Here is a 21,607-nt window from a genome sequence, read left to right on the forward strand (position 1 = left end):
ATCCCAGCTCCACTCGGCTCTGGCCCCACCCCCAGTCCCAGCTTCTCTCCCAGCCACAGCTTCGGGGCCCTGCTCCTGACTGTGGCCTCGCTCTCTGAAAAAGTTTGGGGACCAGTGTTTTAGAGGTAAAGCGATTTTTCACCTCATGCATATGATAAATTAGAGAGCAAATATATTGTACACTGGATATAGAAATATTTGCACTTTTGGATTTCCTATGACTTGAAGAGTCTATGAACTGATTTCAAAACCATAATTTAGTAAATCGATTCTCTAACAGATTCTTCAAAGCAGTTTTAAGAAACGAGTCAAAATATTTTTTCACAGATTCTCAACAACATAAGTAATGTAACTGGACTAAATTTTGGCTATATGCTTTAGAGGGCATTCTCTAACTCCTCTCACATGATGTTTTCAGAAAAGCAGGTATCAGAATTTGCCATTCTAATATTTTATACATTTTCACACACAGAGTGGCAGGAAACAAGCAGCAGGCCTAACTGTTGCAGAGTTATTTATTCAGGAGAGGGGATAAGAAACAAAGTTCAAAAAGGAAGGAAGATACACAAGCTTCTTTAGCAGAAAGGATTTCAATATAAACCAGTTTCAATAGCCAAGACCAAAACACAATTTAGACATAAATGTTTAATTACTTTGGGACTGATGTGAACTGCAAGCTTCAAGAGCGGATATACAGGCTTACCCGTCCTCGTTCGGTGAGGGTTGTCAACATGATGATCAGCGATAACCTATGATCCCAGACTACCTGCCAGAAATGTGCGCAGGTATGTGGAAGAGGACCTTGAGTGGCGATATATCTGTTCACAATGCCAGCTGACGGAATTTCCATCTGTCAGGAGAAAAAACACCTTAATCTCACTACTCAAATGCCCAATGTAATATTGTTTTCTTGTTTAAAATAACTTTCACAAAGATGATCTGCTGAAGGAATTTTAAAGAAACAATTTGAGTAACAAGATTAACAAGTTCACTTTAAATATTTTACAGAATATCACAATATTTGATTACTAATTTAAAATGGACCAAAATCACATGCTGAAACACAGCAATTTCTATTAAATTATTTTTCTACACAACAATGAAACCTAGTTATAAACACACTCAGATCCTTGAAGCCCTTTACAAACTGATAAGTGTAGCATACAAATCATTACAACTTAATCTAAAATGAAAGGTTATGTACTGACTTGCTAAATTTACTCTCAACAGGCAGATATTTTGAATTCTCCTGAAAATGTTTTACTTATCCTGTTGTACAATTTTACAGCCTATAATTCTATACTACCCCTCCCACATTTTAAAAGAAAAAATATACTTACAAAAAAATCTCACGTTTTCTTCCGCTTCCCAACATTTACCCTCTATATTTAGCTTCTTAACTGCTAGAAATGTAAACTACAGCAGCAGTTCTCAACACTTTTCCCATTCATGACCTAAAACCCAGTTGCAGGGGTCAAACTTTGCTGATATGTGGTGGTTTGATAAACTGGTAAATTTATCTGGAGAATGTCTTCTTGTGATCCAGAATATATATGATCATTTATTAAAAATGTCTCTCTCTCTCTCATGGTTGAAAAGAAAACCTTCAGAAGGTGAACTGATGCAGTGAGGTGGCCCAAATCTGGAGTAGCCTTAAATAATTACTCTCAGAGAAATATAAACTGACTCTGTTCATTTCAATATGCGATTAACTCTGAAATCTAATTATGACGATTTAAGTGCCAACTTGATTATTTCATTGCTAATCAAAGCAAATGAGAAAGGAGATGGACATTATGCATATCTGCTAAGAGAGTAGAATCACTTTTTCGCATCTCAAGTAGGTGGAGTTTGGTTTGTGGACTCCACTGCAGGTGTATCTGTGTCCCTGTGCTGCTGATTGGAGAATTTTGGTAGCAGTGTCCATTTGGCCCACCCCCACCTTGTGGTCTGCCATAAGACTATCCAGCGTTGAACGGGCAAACCCTCCTCAGTTACTTCTCTACCACAGAGCGTATGATGAGAACTCTGAAGTAGAGGGGAGGAGGGTGGTTCATGGAGCACCCAAGGGGGACACATCTTGAAGAACCATTGTTACTGCACAAGGTAATTACTTCTTCTTTGAATAGTGTCCTTATGAGTGCTCCACTGTAGGTGACTCCTGAGAAGTATGCCCTACTGGAGGCTGGGGCTTCAGAGTCGGGTCTGTGATGGATGACAGTATCGTGGCACTGAACGTGGCGTCTACAGCAGAGTCCCCCACGATGGCATAGTGTTAGGCAAATGTATGTGCAGATGCCCAGGTAGCAGCTCTGAAGATTTCTGATATAGGGATACCCTTGGAGAAAGTGATGGATGAGGAAACCAATCTCGTAGAATGTGTGCCGATTATAGATGGAAGTGCTAAATTGCGAATCTGATAACAGAGCTTGATAGAGTTTGAGGCCCATTTAGAGAGCCTCTGAGCTGAAATCGTGTGCCTCTAGACCTGTCTGCGATGCAGAGGAAGAGTCTCAGGATTTTCTAAAAATTCTTGTCCTCTCCAAATACAAGGCTCCATACGTGGAGTGTATGGAGGATGGCTTCCCTATTATCCTGGTGATGTTTGAGATAAAAGGTAGGAAGGTGAATGAGTTGGTTCACGTGAAATGCAGAAGTCACTTTGGGGTGAACTTTGGATGTGGTCTCAGCGTGACTTTGTCGAAGAAAACCACTGTGAAGGGTGGATATGCCATCACGGCTGTTATCTCCTCTAGCCTTCTTGCCGAGATAATGGTGATCAGGAACACCTTCTTCATGGAAAGATGAATTAAAGAACAAGTGGCCAGGGGTTCAAAGGGAAATCTAGTCACTTCTTTTAATACTAGATTGAGATCCTATTGTCAGAATGTGTCATGGAATACCACTGCATCTCTCTCTCTCTCGGTCATGTGGGAATTTGCAGGGGAGACTGTCCACTGTCATGTTGTGTACTGGCAGGTAAGCCGCTGATATTGTAACATTGTGGGAAATGCACCAGTTCCATAGCTTTAGCTTTCATTCAAAGGGAGGGAAATCTGAAGACAATGTCTGGCAGATATTTGAGGGCTGGATTGCACTGTCTCTGTAAGTAATGCTGTCTTGATGGTTTAAATAATACATGCATGCTATGTTGTCCATCATGACCTTTGTGTGCATACCTCTGATCAGCAAAAGGAAATGAGCACATGCGTTCCTGACCACTCTGAGCTTGAGTACATTGATGTGAAGGCACATCTCAGATGGAGACCATTTGCCCTGCACTGTGAGATCGTTGAGATGTGCGCCCCATCCTATGAGGGATGCATCAGTGGTGAGAAGTAGTAATTGGAGAAGGATGCACAAACAGGATTCCCATGCAGGGTTTGCCAGGACTGTTTGCTTTTGGTGGGCATACATAGGAGTTTGTCTTTGTTCGGTCTGTAAATCGAACTGAAGCATGATTGGAGGCATTTCATGCAAAGTTTGGCAAGAGCTATCACAGATGTGCCCACGGCCATGTGCCTCAGAAGCTGAAGGCACACATCACAAAGAACCTCAGTTACTGCACAAGGCGAGTAATCCTCTCTTCTTTGAGCTGTCCCTGTGGGTGCTCCACTTTAGGTGACTATAGAGCAGTATCCCTAGCTGAAAGGATGAGTCTTTGGAGCTGGATCTGTATGCAATGATAAAATAGCTAATCCTATAACAAAGCATCTGAGGTTGAGCCTTGCTCAATTGCATAGTGCTCTGTGAAGGTGTGGGCTGATGACCAGGTGGCTACTTTACAGATGTCCGGATGGACACATTGTTCAGGAAGGCTACTGAAGTGAAGAGCGATCTGCTGGAGCATGTTCAAATTTCCGGTGGGGGTTGCAGATCATGTTGGCAGTAGCAAAGGTGAACATGCCTGGAAATCCTCTGCTTAGATATGGCTGATCCTTTCGACCTTTCCATAACAGAAAGAAATAGCTTGGGTGACTTCCTGAAAGTTTAGTCCTTTCAGGATAGAATGCTAATGCCCGTCTGACATCTAGAGTGTGGAACACTGCCTCTCGTTTGTTCTCATGAGGTTTAGGGAAGAAAGACGGGAGGTGGATAGGTTGGTTCAGATGGAATGAGGAAGGTATTTTGGGTACAAATTTAGAGGGTGGTCTTAAAGTGACCTGGTCTTTGAATAAAATTGTATATGGGGGGTATGCCATGACAGCCCCCAGGGCCGGCTCCAGCGTTTTTGCCGCCCCAAGCGGGGAAAGAAAAAAAAAATCGGCGGCACTTTGGAGGCGGCTCTACTGCCGCCGCTTCGTTTTTCGGCAACAATTCGGTGGCAGATCCTTCCCCCCCGAGAGGGACTGAGGGACCCGCCGCCGAATTGCCGCTGAAGAACCGGATATGCCGTCCCTTTCCGTTGGTCACCCCAGGCGCCTGCTTGCTGCACTGGTGCCTGGAGCCAGCCCTGACAGCCCCTAGCTCTCCCACTCATTGTGCGGATGTGATGGCGACGAAGAAGACCACCTTCATTGATAGGTGCATGAGTGAACATGTTCCCCTGGGTTCGAATGGGGGACCAATGAGGCAGTGTAGTACAAGGTTAAGGTCCCAGGGTCGGGTGGGAACTCGTATTTCAGGATAAAGGTTTCAAATGGTTCCCTGAGGAACCATTTAGTGATAAGATGGGTGAAAACTGAGAACCCATGAACTTTGTGATGGAAACCTGTGATGGCTGCCAGGTGTACTCTAAGTGAGCTCGATGATAGTCCTGATTTCTTTAGCTCCACTATATAATCTAGTACCAGTGGCAAGGGGAAGTAATAGCCATGGCTTGCCGATTCTGGTACCTTATGTGGAATCTCTTCCATTTGTGCAGGTAAGTATAACGTGTAGTCGACCTTCTGCTATTTAATAGTATGTCCCTTACATCTTCCGAATAGGTTATTTCATTGTCGAGGAACCATGGAGGAACCATGCCTTCAGGTGGAGGATCTCTAGGTTCAGGTGGTGAACCTGGCCTGCATCCTGAGACCAGAGATATGGAAGAGGAGGAAAAGCGAGTGGTGGGCATACCACCATCCGCAACAGGTAAGGGAACCAAGTTTGTCTGGGCCATGTGGGAGTTATCAAGATGACTCTGGATTGTTTGGCCTTTATCTTATGTATTACCCTGGATATGAAGGGAAGAGGGGGCAACGCGTAAGCAGAAGCACACCCCATTTGATGACGAAAGCAACTCCTAGAGATTTGGAGCCCAATCCTGCTCTTGAGCAGAATTGTGGACACTTGGCATTCTGGGCTGTAGCAAAAAGGTCTATACTTGGGAAACCCCAGTGTCTGATATATTCTGTCAGACCACGGTGTTTATTTCCCACTTGTGGTCCGGAGAGAATTTTCTGCTTAGTGCATCTGCTGTGGTACTCTGACATCCTGGTAGACAGGTAGCTGATATGTTGATGTTATGATGGATGCACCAGTTTCATAATCTCAGTGCTTCAGTGCAAAGGGAGTGTGACCTTGTGACCTTGCTCCTCCTTGACCATTTATATAAAACATGCAAGTGATGTTGTCTTTCAGTACTTTGATGGTCTTGCTCCTAATCAGAGGTAAAGAATGTGAACATGCATTGCAGACTGCTTATAGTTACAGTAAATTGATGTGTAATGTTGACTCAAAGGGGGATCACCTGCCCTAGATTGTGTGGTTGTTCATGGCAGTACAGTCTTCAGCACAGGCTGTGCAAGCCTGCCTGGAGACCCTGGGCACAAACTTGCATTTCTAACCGATACTGAAGCCCATGTTGTCACAGCTTCACTGCTATTTTTATCGCGCCGTTTAGATTAAAGCGAGTGCATGTATGTTTACACAAGATGCAAATCAAATCTCTGACTGCAGTGTAGACATACCCTAAAATGAAAATATCATTTAGAAAATAGTGTGTGTTGTATTGATGGCAAAAAAGTGAAAGTATCAATACATAGGGCTTGGAGCATTTGAAACAAAGTTATCATTTATCAATGTCTTGGGAAGCTTCTGAACCACCCTTAAGTTGTTGAATACTAAAGCATACTCGGGTCAGACTGTAGTTCTTGGCAAGAAAGCTTTGAAATGCCCTCACACTGAGTAACACATTAAGGGAGGTTTATTTACAAGGTTGTAAGAAATATCCTTCCCTTTACTGAGTGAGTAAATTTAATAATGTGGGAAGGAGGCACAAAGAGCCTTTTCCTCTTGAATGCAAAGAAGTACGGCATTATTGAAATCTTATGTTTAAGAGAATGCTAGGTTTGGGGACCAGCTACTGGTCTGGCTGGCACACCATCCCTTGCATATTTCTAAGTGGCAGAGCCCCAAGCCCTCTTGAGAATATGCTGAAAAAATATAGACAAGTGCAACGAGGGAAACATTCATTCTTTTTAAAGTGAGACTACACTTACCGCGAAACATAGAGTACAGCCACTGCACACCCAGCGAGCACAGTTATAAATAGCAGTGTAGATGGTGAGGCACCGTGTAAGAGAGTAGAGTATAGTCAAATGTCCTACACACCTGAACCCCACAGGGAATATAGCCTACACTGCTCTTTATATGCCCAAGCAGTGCCTCCCAGGTCTACACTGCTGTTTTTAGCATTGTAGTGTTATGTTGCCTCCCTGGCGCCTCCTCCTACTAGAGCCTTTTCTTACCCCAGTGCAACACTCTGGCAGCAGGTGCCTGTAATCCTAGATATACATTATTAGACAAATACTAATTATTAAATCCACAAAATTACTGGCCTTAAAATTGATGCAATATATATGAAACTGTCTAACCGCTTTTACTTATTAAAAACAACCCTGCACATCTGCTAATGGTTTCCATGTGCTTAAGCCTCCTGTCCACCAGTATAAATATTTGCATTCCTAACGAAGCACTTTAAGCTACTTATGAGCTCCTAAAGCTACAGTGAACAAAACGTTAGGCTTTTTGGAATTAAATAAATAAATAACTTGGCCGCTATATTATTCATTTCTTTCTATAATTAATATGGATGCCTGTATAACTTACATTCACATAATTCGCATTAATGTAATCTTCGTTTCCCTGCAATATTATCCGTGTGGCATCATCTGTGTTAAAAAAAAAATTAATTAACAACTGGATGGCATGCTTTATTATCACCTCCTTTCATTAGGTCAAATAACCAAGTGATCACAGGCATTTGGATTACAGGCACATGAACAAAGCATAGAAGTGTTTTAGAATGTAACATGGATGCACAATTACAAAACTTTGATTATATAATAAATTCAGTAATGGCAAAATTCAATGAGGTGGTTTTGTAACATGTAAAGCATTATTTAGGTGTTAAAAGAAAACAGTCAAATTTTGTACTTAATACTCACAAGGTAGAACATCTTTGTATCGATTTTTGTCCATATTTTGAGGTATTTTTGCACACGTAACAGCCAGCCCTGGCTTCTTTCTATAAAGTTGCTACAAAACAGATATGAAAGAGGTAACATTTTGAAGAATTTGCTTAGGCAAAAAACACGATAGACACTAAATAGATCCACATGTAAATGCATTTTCTTTTAAAAGAAACTTATGTAAAGCAACTATGCAATGGGAAAGACATCTCTTTTTCACTGCCTACAAAGTTAAAGTGAGGGTGATTTTTAAATTCCAAAGCCACAAGAACAGAAACCCTACTATTATTGCTAGACCATCATCTTCTGTACATGAATGTCTGAAAAATCAAGGAAATGTGTGAGAGTCATTGACTGTTCCCAGGCAAGATCTACTTTGTCTTATGATAAATATTGCAGAATGTTGGGTTAGAAATAGAGGAAGGAAGAAGACGGCAATAAAAAAGCAGAAGAGAAGTAACTGCTGAAGACTAGCACTTCCCAGAATTAATAGTAATGCATATTCATGCACACGTTAACTTACTAGACTAAAACTGCTATTTTCCATGGACTTTGGGGGTGTGTGTGAAGGGTGGGGCAAAGTCTACTCATTTTAGCTGTGAAATTCTGAAGTGGCTTTTAAAAAACAGCTTAATAGCAGGATATTAACAACATTCCATTCACATTAGACATATGCAAATAGCATAAAACATGCTTTTCAAATGTAACACACTCAAATATGGAATTTATTAATGAAGTTTTTGCTAACAATAGAAGAGGTGTCCAGTATGCTGTGAAAGGGAGATGTGTAAAAAGCCTAGAGAATGGTGCTGAACAACCAACATGCAAGAGCAAGCAAAGTTATTTCAGGGAGATAGAGTGAAAAAAATTCTGAAACGCTGCGTGTGCAAGAAAGGATGGACTTCTTTTATTGCGTCCATGACAACAAATCAACCCTAATTCAGACCTATACTGATGAGTATGGGGTCATAACCTCTGGTAACCATGTCTTATAGTCTTACTAGTGCACACACCAGGTGCACTCAGCATCCTCAAAGCACTTTTAGAATCTCTATGTAACTTGACAATCTCTTTTTTATCTCTTTCCGGGGCATTGTATATCATTAACACGTACGACTAAAAATATACAAGCACATTGCAATGAAAGAGCCCTCGTTTATATGCTTAAATACTTTGTTGGATAGAGGCCTCAACAGTGAATTAAACAGGGTCTTGCAGATCTGTTTTTTGGAACAAATTCTATCTGGCATATCTGGAATAAATATGACTGTATAATGGTGTAAATGAAAACACAGTGGGCCTATATAGATGACATGCAGACAATGAGGCAAGGGAAAATATGGACCAAGGTATAGCATCTACGCGGGGAAAAATTGTATGTGATTAAGTAATTAAATTTTTAACTCCCCACCTACCCACAAAATGTTATGACTGTGTGTGAGACTATAGTTTTGGCATGTCTTGATATACAAGAGCTTCATTTTGCAACATATATATCTATATGTCTCACGACTAAAAATAAATAAATAAATATTAGGGCTGTCAAGCAATTAAAAAAATTAATCACGATTAATTGCACTGTTAAACAATAATAGAATATCATTTATTTAAATATTTGTGGATGTTTTCTACATTTTCAAATATATTGATTTCAATTATACCACAGAATACAAAGTGGACAGTGCTCATGTTATATGTATTTTTATTACTAATATTTGCACTGTAAAAAACAAAAGAAATAGTATTTTTCAATTCACCTAATACAAGTACTGTAGTGCAATCTCTTTATCATGAAAGTTGAACTTTCACATGTAGAATTATGTACCAAAAATCCTGCATTCAAAAACAAAACAATGTAAAACTTAAGAGCCTATAAGTCCACTCAGTCCTATTTCTTGTTCAGCCAATCGCTCAAATAAGTTTATTTATATTTGCAGGAGATAATGCTGCCCGCTTCTTGTTCACAAGGTCACATGAAAGTAAGAACAGGTGTTTGCATGGCACTGTTGTAGCTGGCATCGAAAGATATTTACATGCCAGACACGCTAAAGATTCATATATCCATTTATGTTTCAACCACCATTCCAGAGGACATGTGTACATGCTGATGACGGGTTCTGCTCGATAACAATCCAAAGCACTGTGGACCGATGCATGTACATTTTTATTATCTGAGTCAAATGCCACCAGCAGAAGGTTGATTTTGTTGTTGTTGTTGTTTTGGGTTCTGTAGTTTCCGCATCAGAGTGTTGCTCTTTTAAGACTTTGGAAAGCATGCTCCACATCTCATCCCTCTCACATTTTGGAAGGCACTTTAGATTCTTAAACCTAAAGTGGGTCGAGTCCTGTAGCTATCTTTAGAAATCTCACTTTGGTACCTTCTTTGCGTTTTGTCAAATTTGCTGTGAAAGTGTTCTTAAAATGAACAACATGCGCTGAATCATCACATGAAATACATGGCAGAATGCGGGTAAAATAGAGCCAGGAACATACAATTTTCCCCTACGGAGTTCAGTCAGAAATTTAATTAATGCTTTTCTTTTTTTAATGAGCATCATCAGCATGGAAGCATGTCCTCTGGAATGGTGGCTGAAGCATGAAGGGGCTTATGAATGTTTAGCATATCTGGCATGTAAAGACCTTATAATGCCAGCTACAAAAGTCCCATGCAAATGTTTCTTCTCACTTTCTGGTCACATTGTAAATAAGAAGCCGCAGCATTTTCTCCTATAAATGTAAACAAACGTGTTTGTCTTAGTGATTGGCTGAACGAAAAGTAGGACTGAGTGGATTTGTAGGCTCCAAAGTTTTACATTGTTTTGTTTTTGAGTGCAGTTATGTAACAAAAAAAAAATCTACATTTGTGAATTGCACTTCCAAGATAAAGAGATCGCACTACACTACTTGTATGAGGTGAACTAAAAATACTGTTTCTTTTATCATTTTTACAGTGCAAATATTTGTAATAAAATATAATATAAAGTGAGCAATGTACACTTTGTAGTCTATGTTGTAATTTAAATAAATATGTGAAAATGTAGAAAAAATCCAAAAATAGTTAATACATTTCAATTGGTATTCTATTGTTTAACCGTGCGATTAAAATGGCGATTAATTGTGATTAATTTTTTTGAGTTATCATGTGAGTTAACTGCGATTGACAACCCTAATATAATATGAGAGAAACAATTTTTCAAGTTCCTAAGAAATGCATAACTTAATTGGCTTATACCTTTTATGATTATCAATTTATCCTCCTTCACAGTTCTATTAAGTATTATTACGGTATTATTAAGGCAAAGTCTACTTACTACCTTTTACAATGATCTTAACAAAAATCTGCTTCCTGTAAAGGGTATTGAAATATGATTCTGTTTTACAGGGGCCATAGTCTTATTTCATCTTTATGTTCTCTCAATGTTGTAGAGGCACTGAGAATTATTTATAAGGAAAACATCCCACAAACTTTTAGGCCTGAAGGTCTTAAAAATTTCGCCTTGTCATTACTTGGCAGAACAAGTGAACAGCTCAAGCTTAAGTCTTTATTTTCTTCAAGTCAACAGAATTAACTTATCTTAAAATGAAGATCTGCTTACAAAGCACGATGTATATTGTGACAAAGTTCCTCCTCTATCTTGGTGGGTGCTGCGCTTATTGGCGGATTTTCTTGCCTCAGAGATTCACCATGTGGGTTGGGGAACAGCCCAGAGACCTTCCCCTCTGGGAGAAGGTCAATTGGGAGGTCTGGGGGGAACCTGGGCCCGCCCTGTACTCCGGGTTTCAGCCCAGGGCCCTGTGGACTGTAGCTGTCTATAGTGGCTCCTGTAACGCTGCATGACAGCTACAACTTCCTGGGCTACTTCCCCATGGCCTCCTCCAAACATCTTCCTTATTCTCACCACAGGACCTTCTTCCTGGTGTCTGATAACGCTTGTGCTTCTCAGTCCTCCAGCAGCACACTCTGTCACTCTCAGCTCCTTGGGCCTCTTGCTCCCAGCTCCTCACACTCGCACCACAAACTGAAGTGAGCTCCTTTTAAAACCCAGGTGCCCTGATTAGCCTGCCTTAATTGATTCTAGCAGCTTCTTCTTAATTGGCTCCAGGTGTCCTAATTAGCCTGCCTGCCTTAACTGGTTCTAGCAGTTTCCTGATTACTCTAGTGCAGCCCCTGCTCTGGTCACTCAGGGAACAGAAAACTACTCATCCAGTGACCAGTATATTTGCCCTCTACCAGACTCCTCTACCCCACTGGTCTGGGTCTGTCACAATATATACACACACTACATACTTAATTTCCATCCTCCACCCCCAACTCTACTTTTACCTCTTCTAAGTAAAAGAAGGTTTAATAATCTAATCCCTATTATATCATGAGGAATTTTGGGGAATTTTAATTCTTCCAAAGAGCTTAATGTATCTTGCCATTTTAAAATAATATAGTCTTTAATATAAGATTCCATACACAAATAGAGTAAAAGCAACAGGATGCTGACAGAATATCTTTTTACATAAAAATCTGTGGTTACCAAAAGCATGTGTTGAAAATTAGTTCCTCTATAAGGTTAACTGAATCCTGATACTCAGTATCACAGTTTGCAACACATTTTCAGTTTGAACAGCATAAGCAGGGGAAAAACTCACATGGGAAGAGACCTAGTTAGTACATTTTTTAAATACTTGCAGCAATTAAAATTTAGGTTCAGCTTTTGGTTTGATTAGAAATTTGTGCTTTTAGTGGAAGACAAAGATATTATTAATGTCAAGATCTCAGCTCTGAGTTTTCAGAGTCCTTCCCGGCTTAAAATGTATTATGTTAAAGTCCACTCACCAGAGAGAATTTCTAAGCACAGCAGGTACAAGAATGGCTTTCTGTTTTATCACATCGTATTTGTAGATCTGCTTAGCTATTATAAGAAACCAGAGCCTATTAGCAATGGTTACCATTGCAAACTCCACATTTCCCTCGTTCCGTCACATACTGAATATATCAAAGGACAGTTTTAGAAATTTTTTCTTCTCCATTTCCCCTACCCACAACATTGGGGTAAACGTATAGAACTCGTATAGAATTTTATATTTTATAGGTGTTTTATGAGCCCATAATTTAAAAACAGACTTTTAAAACTGAATTTTAATAGGTTATTAAGTCTATGATATATACTAATTAATTTGCATCCTAGAGTTAAAGAACTGGCTAAGGAACCACTGACTATTTTCAAAAAATTCCTGGAGAACTGGGGAACTACCAGAAGTCTGAAGTAAACATATGTGGTTCTGTTTTTCAAAAATGGAAAACTGATCCTGGCAATTACTGTCTTCTTGGAATAATGCAATGCTCTCTCTCTCTCTCTGGAGATAATAAAATTCAGCTAGTGCAAAATGAGGTAGTCCACTTAGTAGGGCCATGTCTCCACTACACACCACTTTTCGGTGCAGTGTAAGATATGCGTAGAACCCTGTGAGGATACAACATTTATATCTGCGGATGTGGATATCTGCGGAGCTGCAGGGCTCTACCAGGAACCGCAGCGACAAAAGCAGCAGCATGTCGGGCCGCCGCTGGCAGGAGCTAGCGTCCAGCCCAGGCAGCTCCTCCGGTGTGGCTATACTGCCCTCAGCTCTGCCCACTGGGTGGGCACCAGGATCACCAGCAGCTGTCCCTGGTCACAGTAGCATGTGAAAGTGGCTTGCAAGCTCCCAGACAGGAGGCGCACGCCGCTGCACAGAAGGGATTCCTATGGGGAGCTTGTGAAACACTTGCACACACTAGTGTGACCAGGGACAGCTGCTGGTGAGCCCGGTGCCTGTTTTATATCTGTGGATATAAATGTTGTATCCACGCAGGGCACTAGGTATGAGTAGCTACACGTCAAACAAAAAGCAAGCTGCGGCCACACTGTGGTGTGTAGCTACACATGTCAGTGAAAGGCTCTGGCAGGAGGGAGGCAGAGGAAGGAAGAGTCTGGCAGTGGGGAGCTAGCGGAGACTTTCCCCACTGCTGGAGTCCTTCCTTATCTGCAGTGGGGGAAAGCTCTAGTGGTGGGGAGATGACGAAATCTTTCCCTATGGTGGGGAAAGGCTCCAGCAGCTGAGAGGCAGTGGGACACTACTGCTATTTTTACTGTGTAGAGTTGGGATGGCACAACTTGGGTGAGAGTAGAAAGCCATATAGGGTATGTACTTGGGAACACACCTATACCGTTTAGGTGTGTCTGTACTTTATCCACCTCAGCTGTGCCTCATTGTCTACACTGCTCCTTAAACCCATGCTAATGGGGCTACCCTGAGTAAATACTCTACACACTGCTGAAAGAAGAGTGCAGTATTAACATAGCCTTATAGATAGTGTGCTTACCTCTGTCTTATTAGCCTGGATATATGAACGGACACACACACTGCAAAATGTCTTAAGAACTGGGAAAAGGGTAAAGATGAACAATGTTGACTGAGTTGGGCAAGTATCTAGTGGGATAAGAGAAGGAATAAGTTCTAGGTCTACTTTTATTTAACATGATCATCAGTGATCTCAAAAAAAGGGATAAACTTCTTAATGAAATTTACAGAGGCTGCTAAATTGAGTGCAGTTGGAAAGTCCAAAAGGGATAGAGAAATACTATGAAGGGATGTAAAAAGATGAAGGGATGGTAAGAAACTTGAAATACCTTGGGGCAACTGCAAACATTATATACAAAATCCCTTGAACCATAAGGTAATTTGCCCTTAAATTTTGTGGCAAGGTCTCCATATTTCTTTGTTACTTTGGTGCAGCTGATGAGAGTCTAAGAGGAATTTAACTCACTTTTAAAAATGGAGGTGTTTATTGATTTCAATATGAAAATGAACAATACAATCAGCATCATAGCCCCTATTTTATTCATTTTTAAATTAAATTGAGGCCCTGAGAGCAAGAGGGACATAGAGACCCAGATTTGGTTCACTGAATTACCTTGCCACAAGAAAAGCATTGAAAAACAACGGAAGAACATTTTTGTTGCCCTTCTCTGATTAGGGGTATGGAACAGTTTCCATATGAGGAGAGATTAAAAAGATTGGGACTGGGCAGTTTAGAAAAGAGAAGACCAAGAGGGGCTATGATAGAGGTCTGTAAAATCATGAAGGGTGTGGAGAAAGTGAATAATGAAGTGTTATTTACCCCTTCACATAAACACAAGAACCAGAGATCACCAAATGAAATTAATAGGAGCAGGATTAAAACAAACAAAAGGAAGTATTTCTTCCCACAACTCGCAGTCAACCTGTTGAACTCATTGCCAGGTGATGTTGTGAAGGCCAAAAATATAACTCGGATAAAAAAAAAAAAAAAAAAGATAAATTTATGGAGGATAGGTCCATTAATGGCTACTAGTCAAGATGCAACCCCATGTTCTGGGTGTCCCTAAGCCTCAGACTGCCAGATGCTGGGACTGGAGAACAGAGGATGGTTCACTTGATAATTGCCCTGTTCTGTTCATTCCCTCTGAAGCATCTGGCACCAGCCACTGTTGAAGACAGAGTACTGGGTTAGATGGACCACTGGTCTGACCCAGTATGGCTGTTCTTAACTTTATTCCTAATTCCCTGGTTTAATCAGCAATTTCTGTAGTGAAGAAATTAATTTGATAAACTATATTGAAATTTATTTTGTGGGGGTTTTATGACACTTATTGCAAATATATCTGAGCACATCACATACAATACATGAATTTTCCCACGCAACAGCTCTTTGAGGTATGGAAGTATTATCTCCATTTTACACATGGGGAACTGAGTCACAATGTGACTAAGTGATTTGCCCCTGGTCACACAAGCAGTATGTGTGGGAGCCAGAAAGAGAACTCAGATATTTTATGTTCCACACCAGTTCCTGATAGATAAGAAGATTCTCCCTCCACAACACAGAAACGTACATACCACAGAAATATATAAACTTGTAGGAGAAAAAAGCCAGGAGGGAGTGAGCTCTTGCTGTTACTCCATGTAAAGCACAGCAAATATAGGAAAAGAGGAAGAGAGAAACTGTTGTCTGCATTCATAAAAAATAATCCTGCATTTTCATTGTGTGACACAGGAAACTCTGTCAAGAGCAGACTGGTCTGATTTCTGTCAGAAAACTTTATTTTTGGCATGAAGAGAATTCATAAAATTAAGATGAATTGGGGGGGGCGGGGGGTTCTGGTCGTTGAACTAAAAATCTTAAACAGTGATTTTTCTCAACACATGGTGTTTCATGCAAGACCGATAACTCACTCTTCCCCAAGATGGTTGAGAGTGTAAGAGTGAGCGAGAGAGAGAGGGGGCTGTATTAAGCCTGTTGAGATGGGGTTGAATGGGAGTGATAAATGTCCAAATGCCTTAAAGTCTCTCCTTAGTCAGAACCACCAGGTAACTGTGGATTTAATGTTACCTACCTCAAATTGAATGAGTACTGTCCCACTTTCCAGCCCTTTCTTCAGTTGTTCCATAGACCCCTCTAGTGTGTCACCGTACTCTGAACACGTGCGAAGAATGGATTCTAGAAAGTTCTGGGAATCTGCTTCATCTTCTGACTTGGTCTCAACGAAGGGTTGGGCAACTGAAAGACAGAGGCAAATTTAGACTTTTTACATGCATTCAGTAGCAATCTTTAGTTATGTTAAAACCTACTTGAGTACAAGCATGGACATTTTCAATCCTCCTTGATGCTGTAAATTAGGCTACTAATCCCAAACTGAGACATCTAAATAAATTTGGCCATAGTTTTACACATGCTGACCAACCCCAGCTCTGCACAAATCAGTAAGAGTTCAACACCTTTGAAAAATGAGACCAATGATTTAGGTGTCCAAATATGGGTAAGACCATAAGCATCCAAGTTTCAAAAGTTTAATCTAATGATACACCAGCAGCCCTTTCACGTACATTTTTGGGTAGGCAAACAAGTCACCACCACCACAGGAAGAAGCCCGTGAATTTCACCTATTGAAATTTGGAACAAAATTTATAAATATGCCTATTTCAAGAATGATAAAATGAGCCTTCTGGATTTGTTGTATATTACATTTTTCATTGTATGTCTGTGCTTGGGAGAATTTAGTGTTATTTCCACTTCTGGAATAGAAGTTTTAGAAGATGGTACTGTATTTTAAAATGTTTATCAAAATGTTTTTTGTGCAAGAAACTATTTATTTAAATTAAATTAAAATTAAGCGGAAACTTACTGCCATATCTTTTATTTGAAATTAGTATTGTTTAGTATTCTCAGAATATTCACCCACTTGGGTCTATACTCTTCACTTTGACTAAAACCTCACCAAAACTGCAGTTGTATGATGCAAAAAACACAGCATTCTGAGTTGATGTGCTCCTCACTTGAATGTATAAGGCTAATGGCTCAAACATTTGCGTTAGTAATCAAGAAGAGAGAAGATCTCAAATGTTACCACTCTATTTTAATACAGACCCATTCACAGTATAACTCTTGATTATGAATATATTAAAGTAAATTGCAAGGGGGAAAAGCCACAATTTAAAGGCATGACAGTCTCAATTACATTTAAAAACCTTAGTGCAGTTACCTTTCCGCCTGACCAGAAGTGCAAGCTCTCTTGTGTGCAATTCTCTGCTGGCTTTTATAAACATTACCACTTGGTCATGAGTATGCTCTGAGATGTCTCGACCATTGATTAACACTATCTGATCACCTTCATTCAGTTTTGGAATACACGTGTCAGCCTGTTTCACAACCAAAGAAAAAAATTTCAGTTTATCCAATACCTTCAGTAGAACATTTCTAATCTCAGGGAGACTGAATTTATCGTGCAGCAAAGACAAAGTTATTCTCCTGACAAAGTCTTGCCCTCTGTATCAGAAGCTATGTCAGAGGATTCAGATCTAAAATTGTTCTAGTGGCTTCAGAATGAAGATGAGAGTAACAGTTCACACAGTCTATTAACAGCTATACAAAAGTTTGCACTTGATATGTTTTATGCATCTGAGCTTTACAATCTGGACTTTTAGAAAGATTTTGAAAAATGTCTCACACATAAAAGAGAGCAGAGTGATTAAAATAGCAAAGAATAGGAGTAAGTTTCAATTTATATTGAGTAAAATGCTTTATAACATTAATTTTGCTCCATCATCATACAAGGAAACTGAAGATTAATATTAAACAACATATATGAGGGCTGTTCCTACATTACACATAATTGGTTTTACTGAACTATAAACACAACTGATGATTTATGCATTTTTGTTAGATTCATACAAGCTTCTTCTTGTTCCACAGGGGAGAACTGATCAAATGCTACTGGGGAGTTAGCAGCTTTATTCCTGCGTCCCCATTAACAATTTTGGACAGGTCCTTTGATCTCCAACACCCACATGTGCCACTCTTAGGGGCAAATCCTATTCCAGCCCCTGCAGCCACAGAAGGTGGCAGGAATTAGGTGTGCCATGCATGCTGTGAACGCTCCCTGATTGTGTGAAGATCTGCTAGAATCCTCCCTGTACTGGACTTGGCACCGGGCTTTGGAATTTCTCCTCAGTTCTTCATCAGTGCTCTTTAGGACTCAGCAGATCTGAGTCCAAAGCAAGGCTGTTTGAGTAAGGATCCTCTGCAGTCAAAAATCCCTCTGGGAGAGGCCTGCTAGGAGCAGAACAAAATCACTCATGTTTGCTAGTCCCTAGAAAAACCGGATATTCTGTTCTGGAGGCACCCAGCAGCATCAGAACGAAGCCTAGGCTAGGTCTACACTACCCACCTGAATCGGTGGGTAGAAATCGATCTCTTGGGGATCGAATTATCGCGTCTCGTCGGGACGCAACAATCGATCCCTGAATCGACACTCTTACTCCACCAGCAGAGGTGGGAGTAAGCGCCGTCGACGGGGAGCCGCGGAGGTCGATTTTGCCGCCGTCCTCACAGCGGGGTAAGTCGGCTCCGATAGGTCAAATTCAGCTACGCTATTCGCGTAGCTGAATTTGCGAATCTTAAATCGACCCCCCCTGTAGTGAAGACTTGCCCCTAAATGCATTAGAGATCTGCTCATCCTTTCAACCTAATCTTAATTGCTCCCCCACCTATACCTGTTGGTGTTGCAGAGCTTCACGAATCAATGTCTATTCACCCAATGTTATTTGTCCTGTCAAAAAACAGGAATTGGAACAAGTCATCCTGATTAGCACTTTCCTCCTTGCCCTGGTTTACATATTTCAGGATGAATGGGGAACAGCTGAAGGACTGAGGTAGAGAAGTGGGCTAATGGCAAATAGCATTTGCAGGAAGAAATGAGAGATGATGTAAAGAAACGGTGAGATTGGCAAAACCAATAGGGAGAGAAAGATAAAAAGGGGAAATCTGCAGGAAGGAAAGGGTAATCTGAGTAGTTGGGGAGAGAAACGAGGGAACAACCAGTGGACCAAATTTGGTGATGAATCATGGTCATGTACCACCTGAGGCACTTTGCACGTACGCTAAGACGACAAACTAACAGGTGAGAGTGTGAAAGACAATCAGATAAGGGGGAAAGAAAATAGTGAAATGGAAGAGAAAACATAAGCAAAATGGAAAAGCTGCAGTTCCAGCATGGAATAAGGGAAGAGGCAGTGTGCTGAGGTGTGTGGGTGTTTTAAGAAAGACATAAAAAAGGAGGGAAAGAAAAGAAGAAAGGGGGGAAAATAGTTAAGATGGAGAGAACTGAAAATGATGAATGAAGAAGGGAAAAAAATGCAAAAAGGCAAAGAAAAAATCTTAAAGGACAGCCAGAACATTTAGTGGCCAATATTTGAATTCCTCAGCTTTAGTAGTTCCCTGGAAAGTCCCTACTACTCTGTACTTTTTCAGAAAGCAGGATTGTACAATACTATTGCTGTGGATGTTTGTCTTACTATTTTGTGTATTACCATTTGTCATATATTTTAAAAAGTTACACGTCACGGCAGCAGGTAGCTTTTTGGAATCTCAAGGATTGATCTGGAATGCAGAGGGAAAGGTTTCAAAATCTTTTTTATAGAGTAGAACCTCAGAGTTATGGACACCTCGGGAATGGAGGTCGTCTGTAACTCTGAAATGTTCTGCAACTCTAAACAAGACTTCAGCCGGGGGGCGGGGGGGAGGGAGGGTTGGGGCTGCAGCCACAGGATGTGTGTGTGTGGGGGGTCAGGGTCAGGGCTCTGGGTAGGGGGGAAGGATCTGGGTTTCTGACCCTTGGGGCACTAGGGCTCCGGGCGGGGTGCTCTGGGCTTCTGTCCCGCCCAAGCACCGGGGCTCAAGGCTTTAGACGTGGGGGGAGTGCTGGGACTCAGGGCTTCAGTTCCGTGGCTGCATTCCACTCTCAGCTGCAGTGAGGGGGGCCACCAGGGCTCGGGGCGTTAGCTACGGGGGGAGAGGTAGGGCTGAAATTGGTGCTCCCCTCATAGCGAAAGCTCCAAGCTCAGTGCCCTAGCAGGGCTGAAGCTGGGAGCGGAGCCCATGGGGCTGAAACTCTGAGCCCCAGCACTCTCCCCGGTCTAAAGCCCTGAGCCCCGAGCTCCCCACCCTCACCCGGAGGCCTGACCCCCCCCTCATGACTGTAGCCCCAACCCCTGGTGGGTGAAGCCCTGAGCCTCCATGCCCCCCATGGTGCTTAAGTCCTGAGCTCCAGTGCTCCCCCCAGTCTAAAGCCCTGAGCCCCAGTGTTCCCGAGGGTCAGAAGCCCTGAGCCTCCCCTCCACCCAGAGCCCTGAATTCCCCCCTCACCATGCGGCTGCAGCCCCAGCCCCACCGTGGCAGAAGCTCTGAGCCCCAGGGCTAAAGCCCTAAGGCAGTACAGTATTTGCCTTAGAATCATAGAATATCAGGGTTGGAAGGAACCTCAGGAGATCATCTAGTCCAACCCCCTGCTCAAAACAGGACCAATCCCCAGACAGATTTTTGCCCCAGATCCCTAAATGGCCCCCTCAAGGATTGAACTAACAACCCTGGGTATAGCAGGTCAATGCTCAAACCACTGAACAATCCCTCCCCCCTGCCTGTTTTTTTTTTTTTTTTTTGTCTGTGCTGCTGCCTGATTGATGACTTCCGGTTCCACAGGTGTCTGGCTGGCCAGTAAGTCCGCAACTCTGGTGTTACTATCTCTGAGATTCTACTCTACAGCAAGGCTACATTTTCACAAGATATTGCAGTGGCACGTCTGCAGTGCTGTAGCTGCGCTACTATAGTGCTTCAGTGTAGATACTCACTACAATGATTCGAGGGGTTCTCCCACCACTGAAGTTAATCCACACCCCTGAGAGGTGGCAGCTAGGTGAACAGAAGAATTCTTCCATCAACCTAGCACTGTCTACCCTGGGGGTTAGGTTGGCTTAATGATGTTGCTCAGGGGGTTAGATTTTTCCACAACCCTGAGTGATGTAGCTGGGTCAACCGAACTTTTTAGTGTAGACCCGGATTTAATCAAGTGAATCAAACAAGAAAGCAGAGAGTGGATCGTGAGGCATCAACATTTTACAGTGATTAACAGTTTCCCTGGAAGTTGACATTCTTCTCTACCAGTCACCAAGAATGCTAGCTGTTAGCCAGCCACTTACCAAGGAATCCACAATGCACACAGAGAAAAAGGCATCTAGGAGTGGAATTAATCCTTTCAATGCAGGTACAATATAAACCTTTTTCAGAGATCAAACTTTTCAAGACAAGGTGCTAATGCCTTTTCATCCAGTTTAAGCCACCAAAGTTTGGTATAATACCAAGCACTTCTTCTTTGGTCCTAAAAATTCCCCATATTGTTTTCAATCAATTATAATGTTAATGTCTTCCTCATTATCCTGTTAGGACATTAAACTATTGACTTTTTAACATGTAGTACTTTTAAATGTCACCTACATTTAACTATAGTTCCATTTCTTCATTCTTGCATTGTCTTCCACCCAAAGTAGTTAGATGGATCTCTCTTCACTAAAGTCACAAAAGTTAATCTACCCACAGGTATTCCCAGATGAGTATTATTCTTTAACTAGAGGTAGATTGCTTTAAATTATATTTTCAATTACTTTAGGATCTAGAAGGGAAAACACCTGATTTATTTGGTTGCATATGTTTGTTCAAATAATTCCAGAACCTCTTTTGGGAAGAGAAGAAAAAGTGACTTGCACAATCTGGAAAGATAATGTGGGAATATACCATGTAGTTCCCCGGAGGTGAAATGTACCAATAATGAGTCGTTCTGGAGCAAATTAATGAAGTAGCAAAATGG

General features: G+C 41.4%; 1 protein-coding gene across 6 annotated transcripts in view; it reads right to left on the minus strand.

Annotated features, from left to right (window-relative positions):
- PTPN3 (protein tyrosine phosphatase non-receptor type 3) overlaps positions 1-21,607 on the minus strand; it is a 279,790-nt gene that overhangs the window by 29,112 nt on the left and 229,071 nt on the right. For all 6 annotated transcript variants that reach the window (XM_034761382.1, XM_034761381.1, XM_034761380.1 and 3 more), the window contains 5 exons: positions 16,952-17,108; positions 15,806-15,969; positions 7,374-7,464; positions 7,036-7,097; positions 704-850 (listed from right to left, as the gene is read on the minus strand). In XM_034761382.1, the coding sequence (XP_034617273.1) occupies positions 704-850; positions 7,036-7,097; positions 7,374-7,464; positions 15,806-15,969; positions 16,952-17,108 (621 nt within the window). The remainder of the gene's footprint in view (positions 1-703; positions 851-7,035; positions 7,098-7,373; positions 7,465-15,805; positions 15,970-16,951; positions 17,109-21,607) is intronic.

Source organism: Trachemys scripta, chromosome 2, assembly GCF_013100865.1.
Source record: "Trachemys scripta elegans isolate TJP31775 chromosome 2, CAS_Tse_1.0, whole genome shotgun sequence".
Classification (NCBI taxonomy): Eukaryota; Metazoa; Chordata; order Testudines; family Emydidae; genus Trachemys; species Trachemys scripta.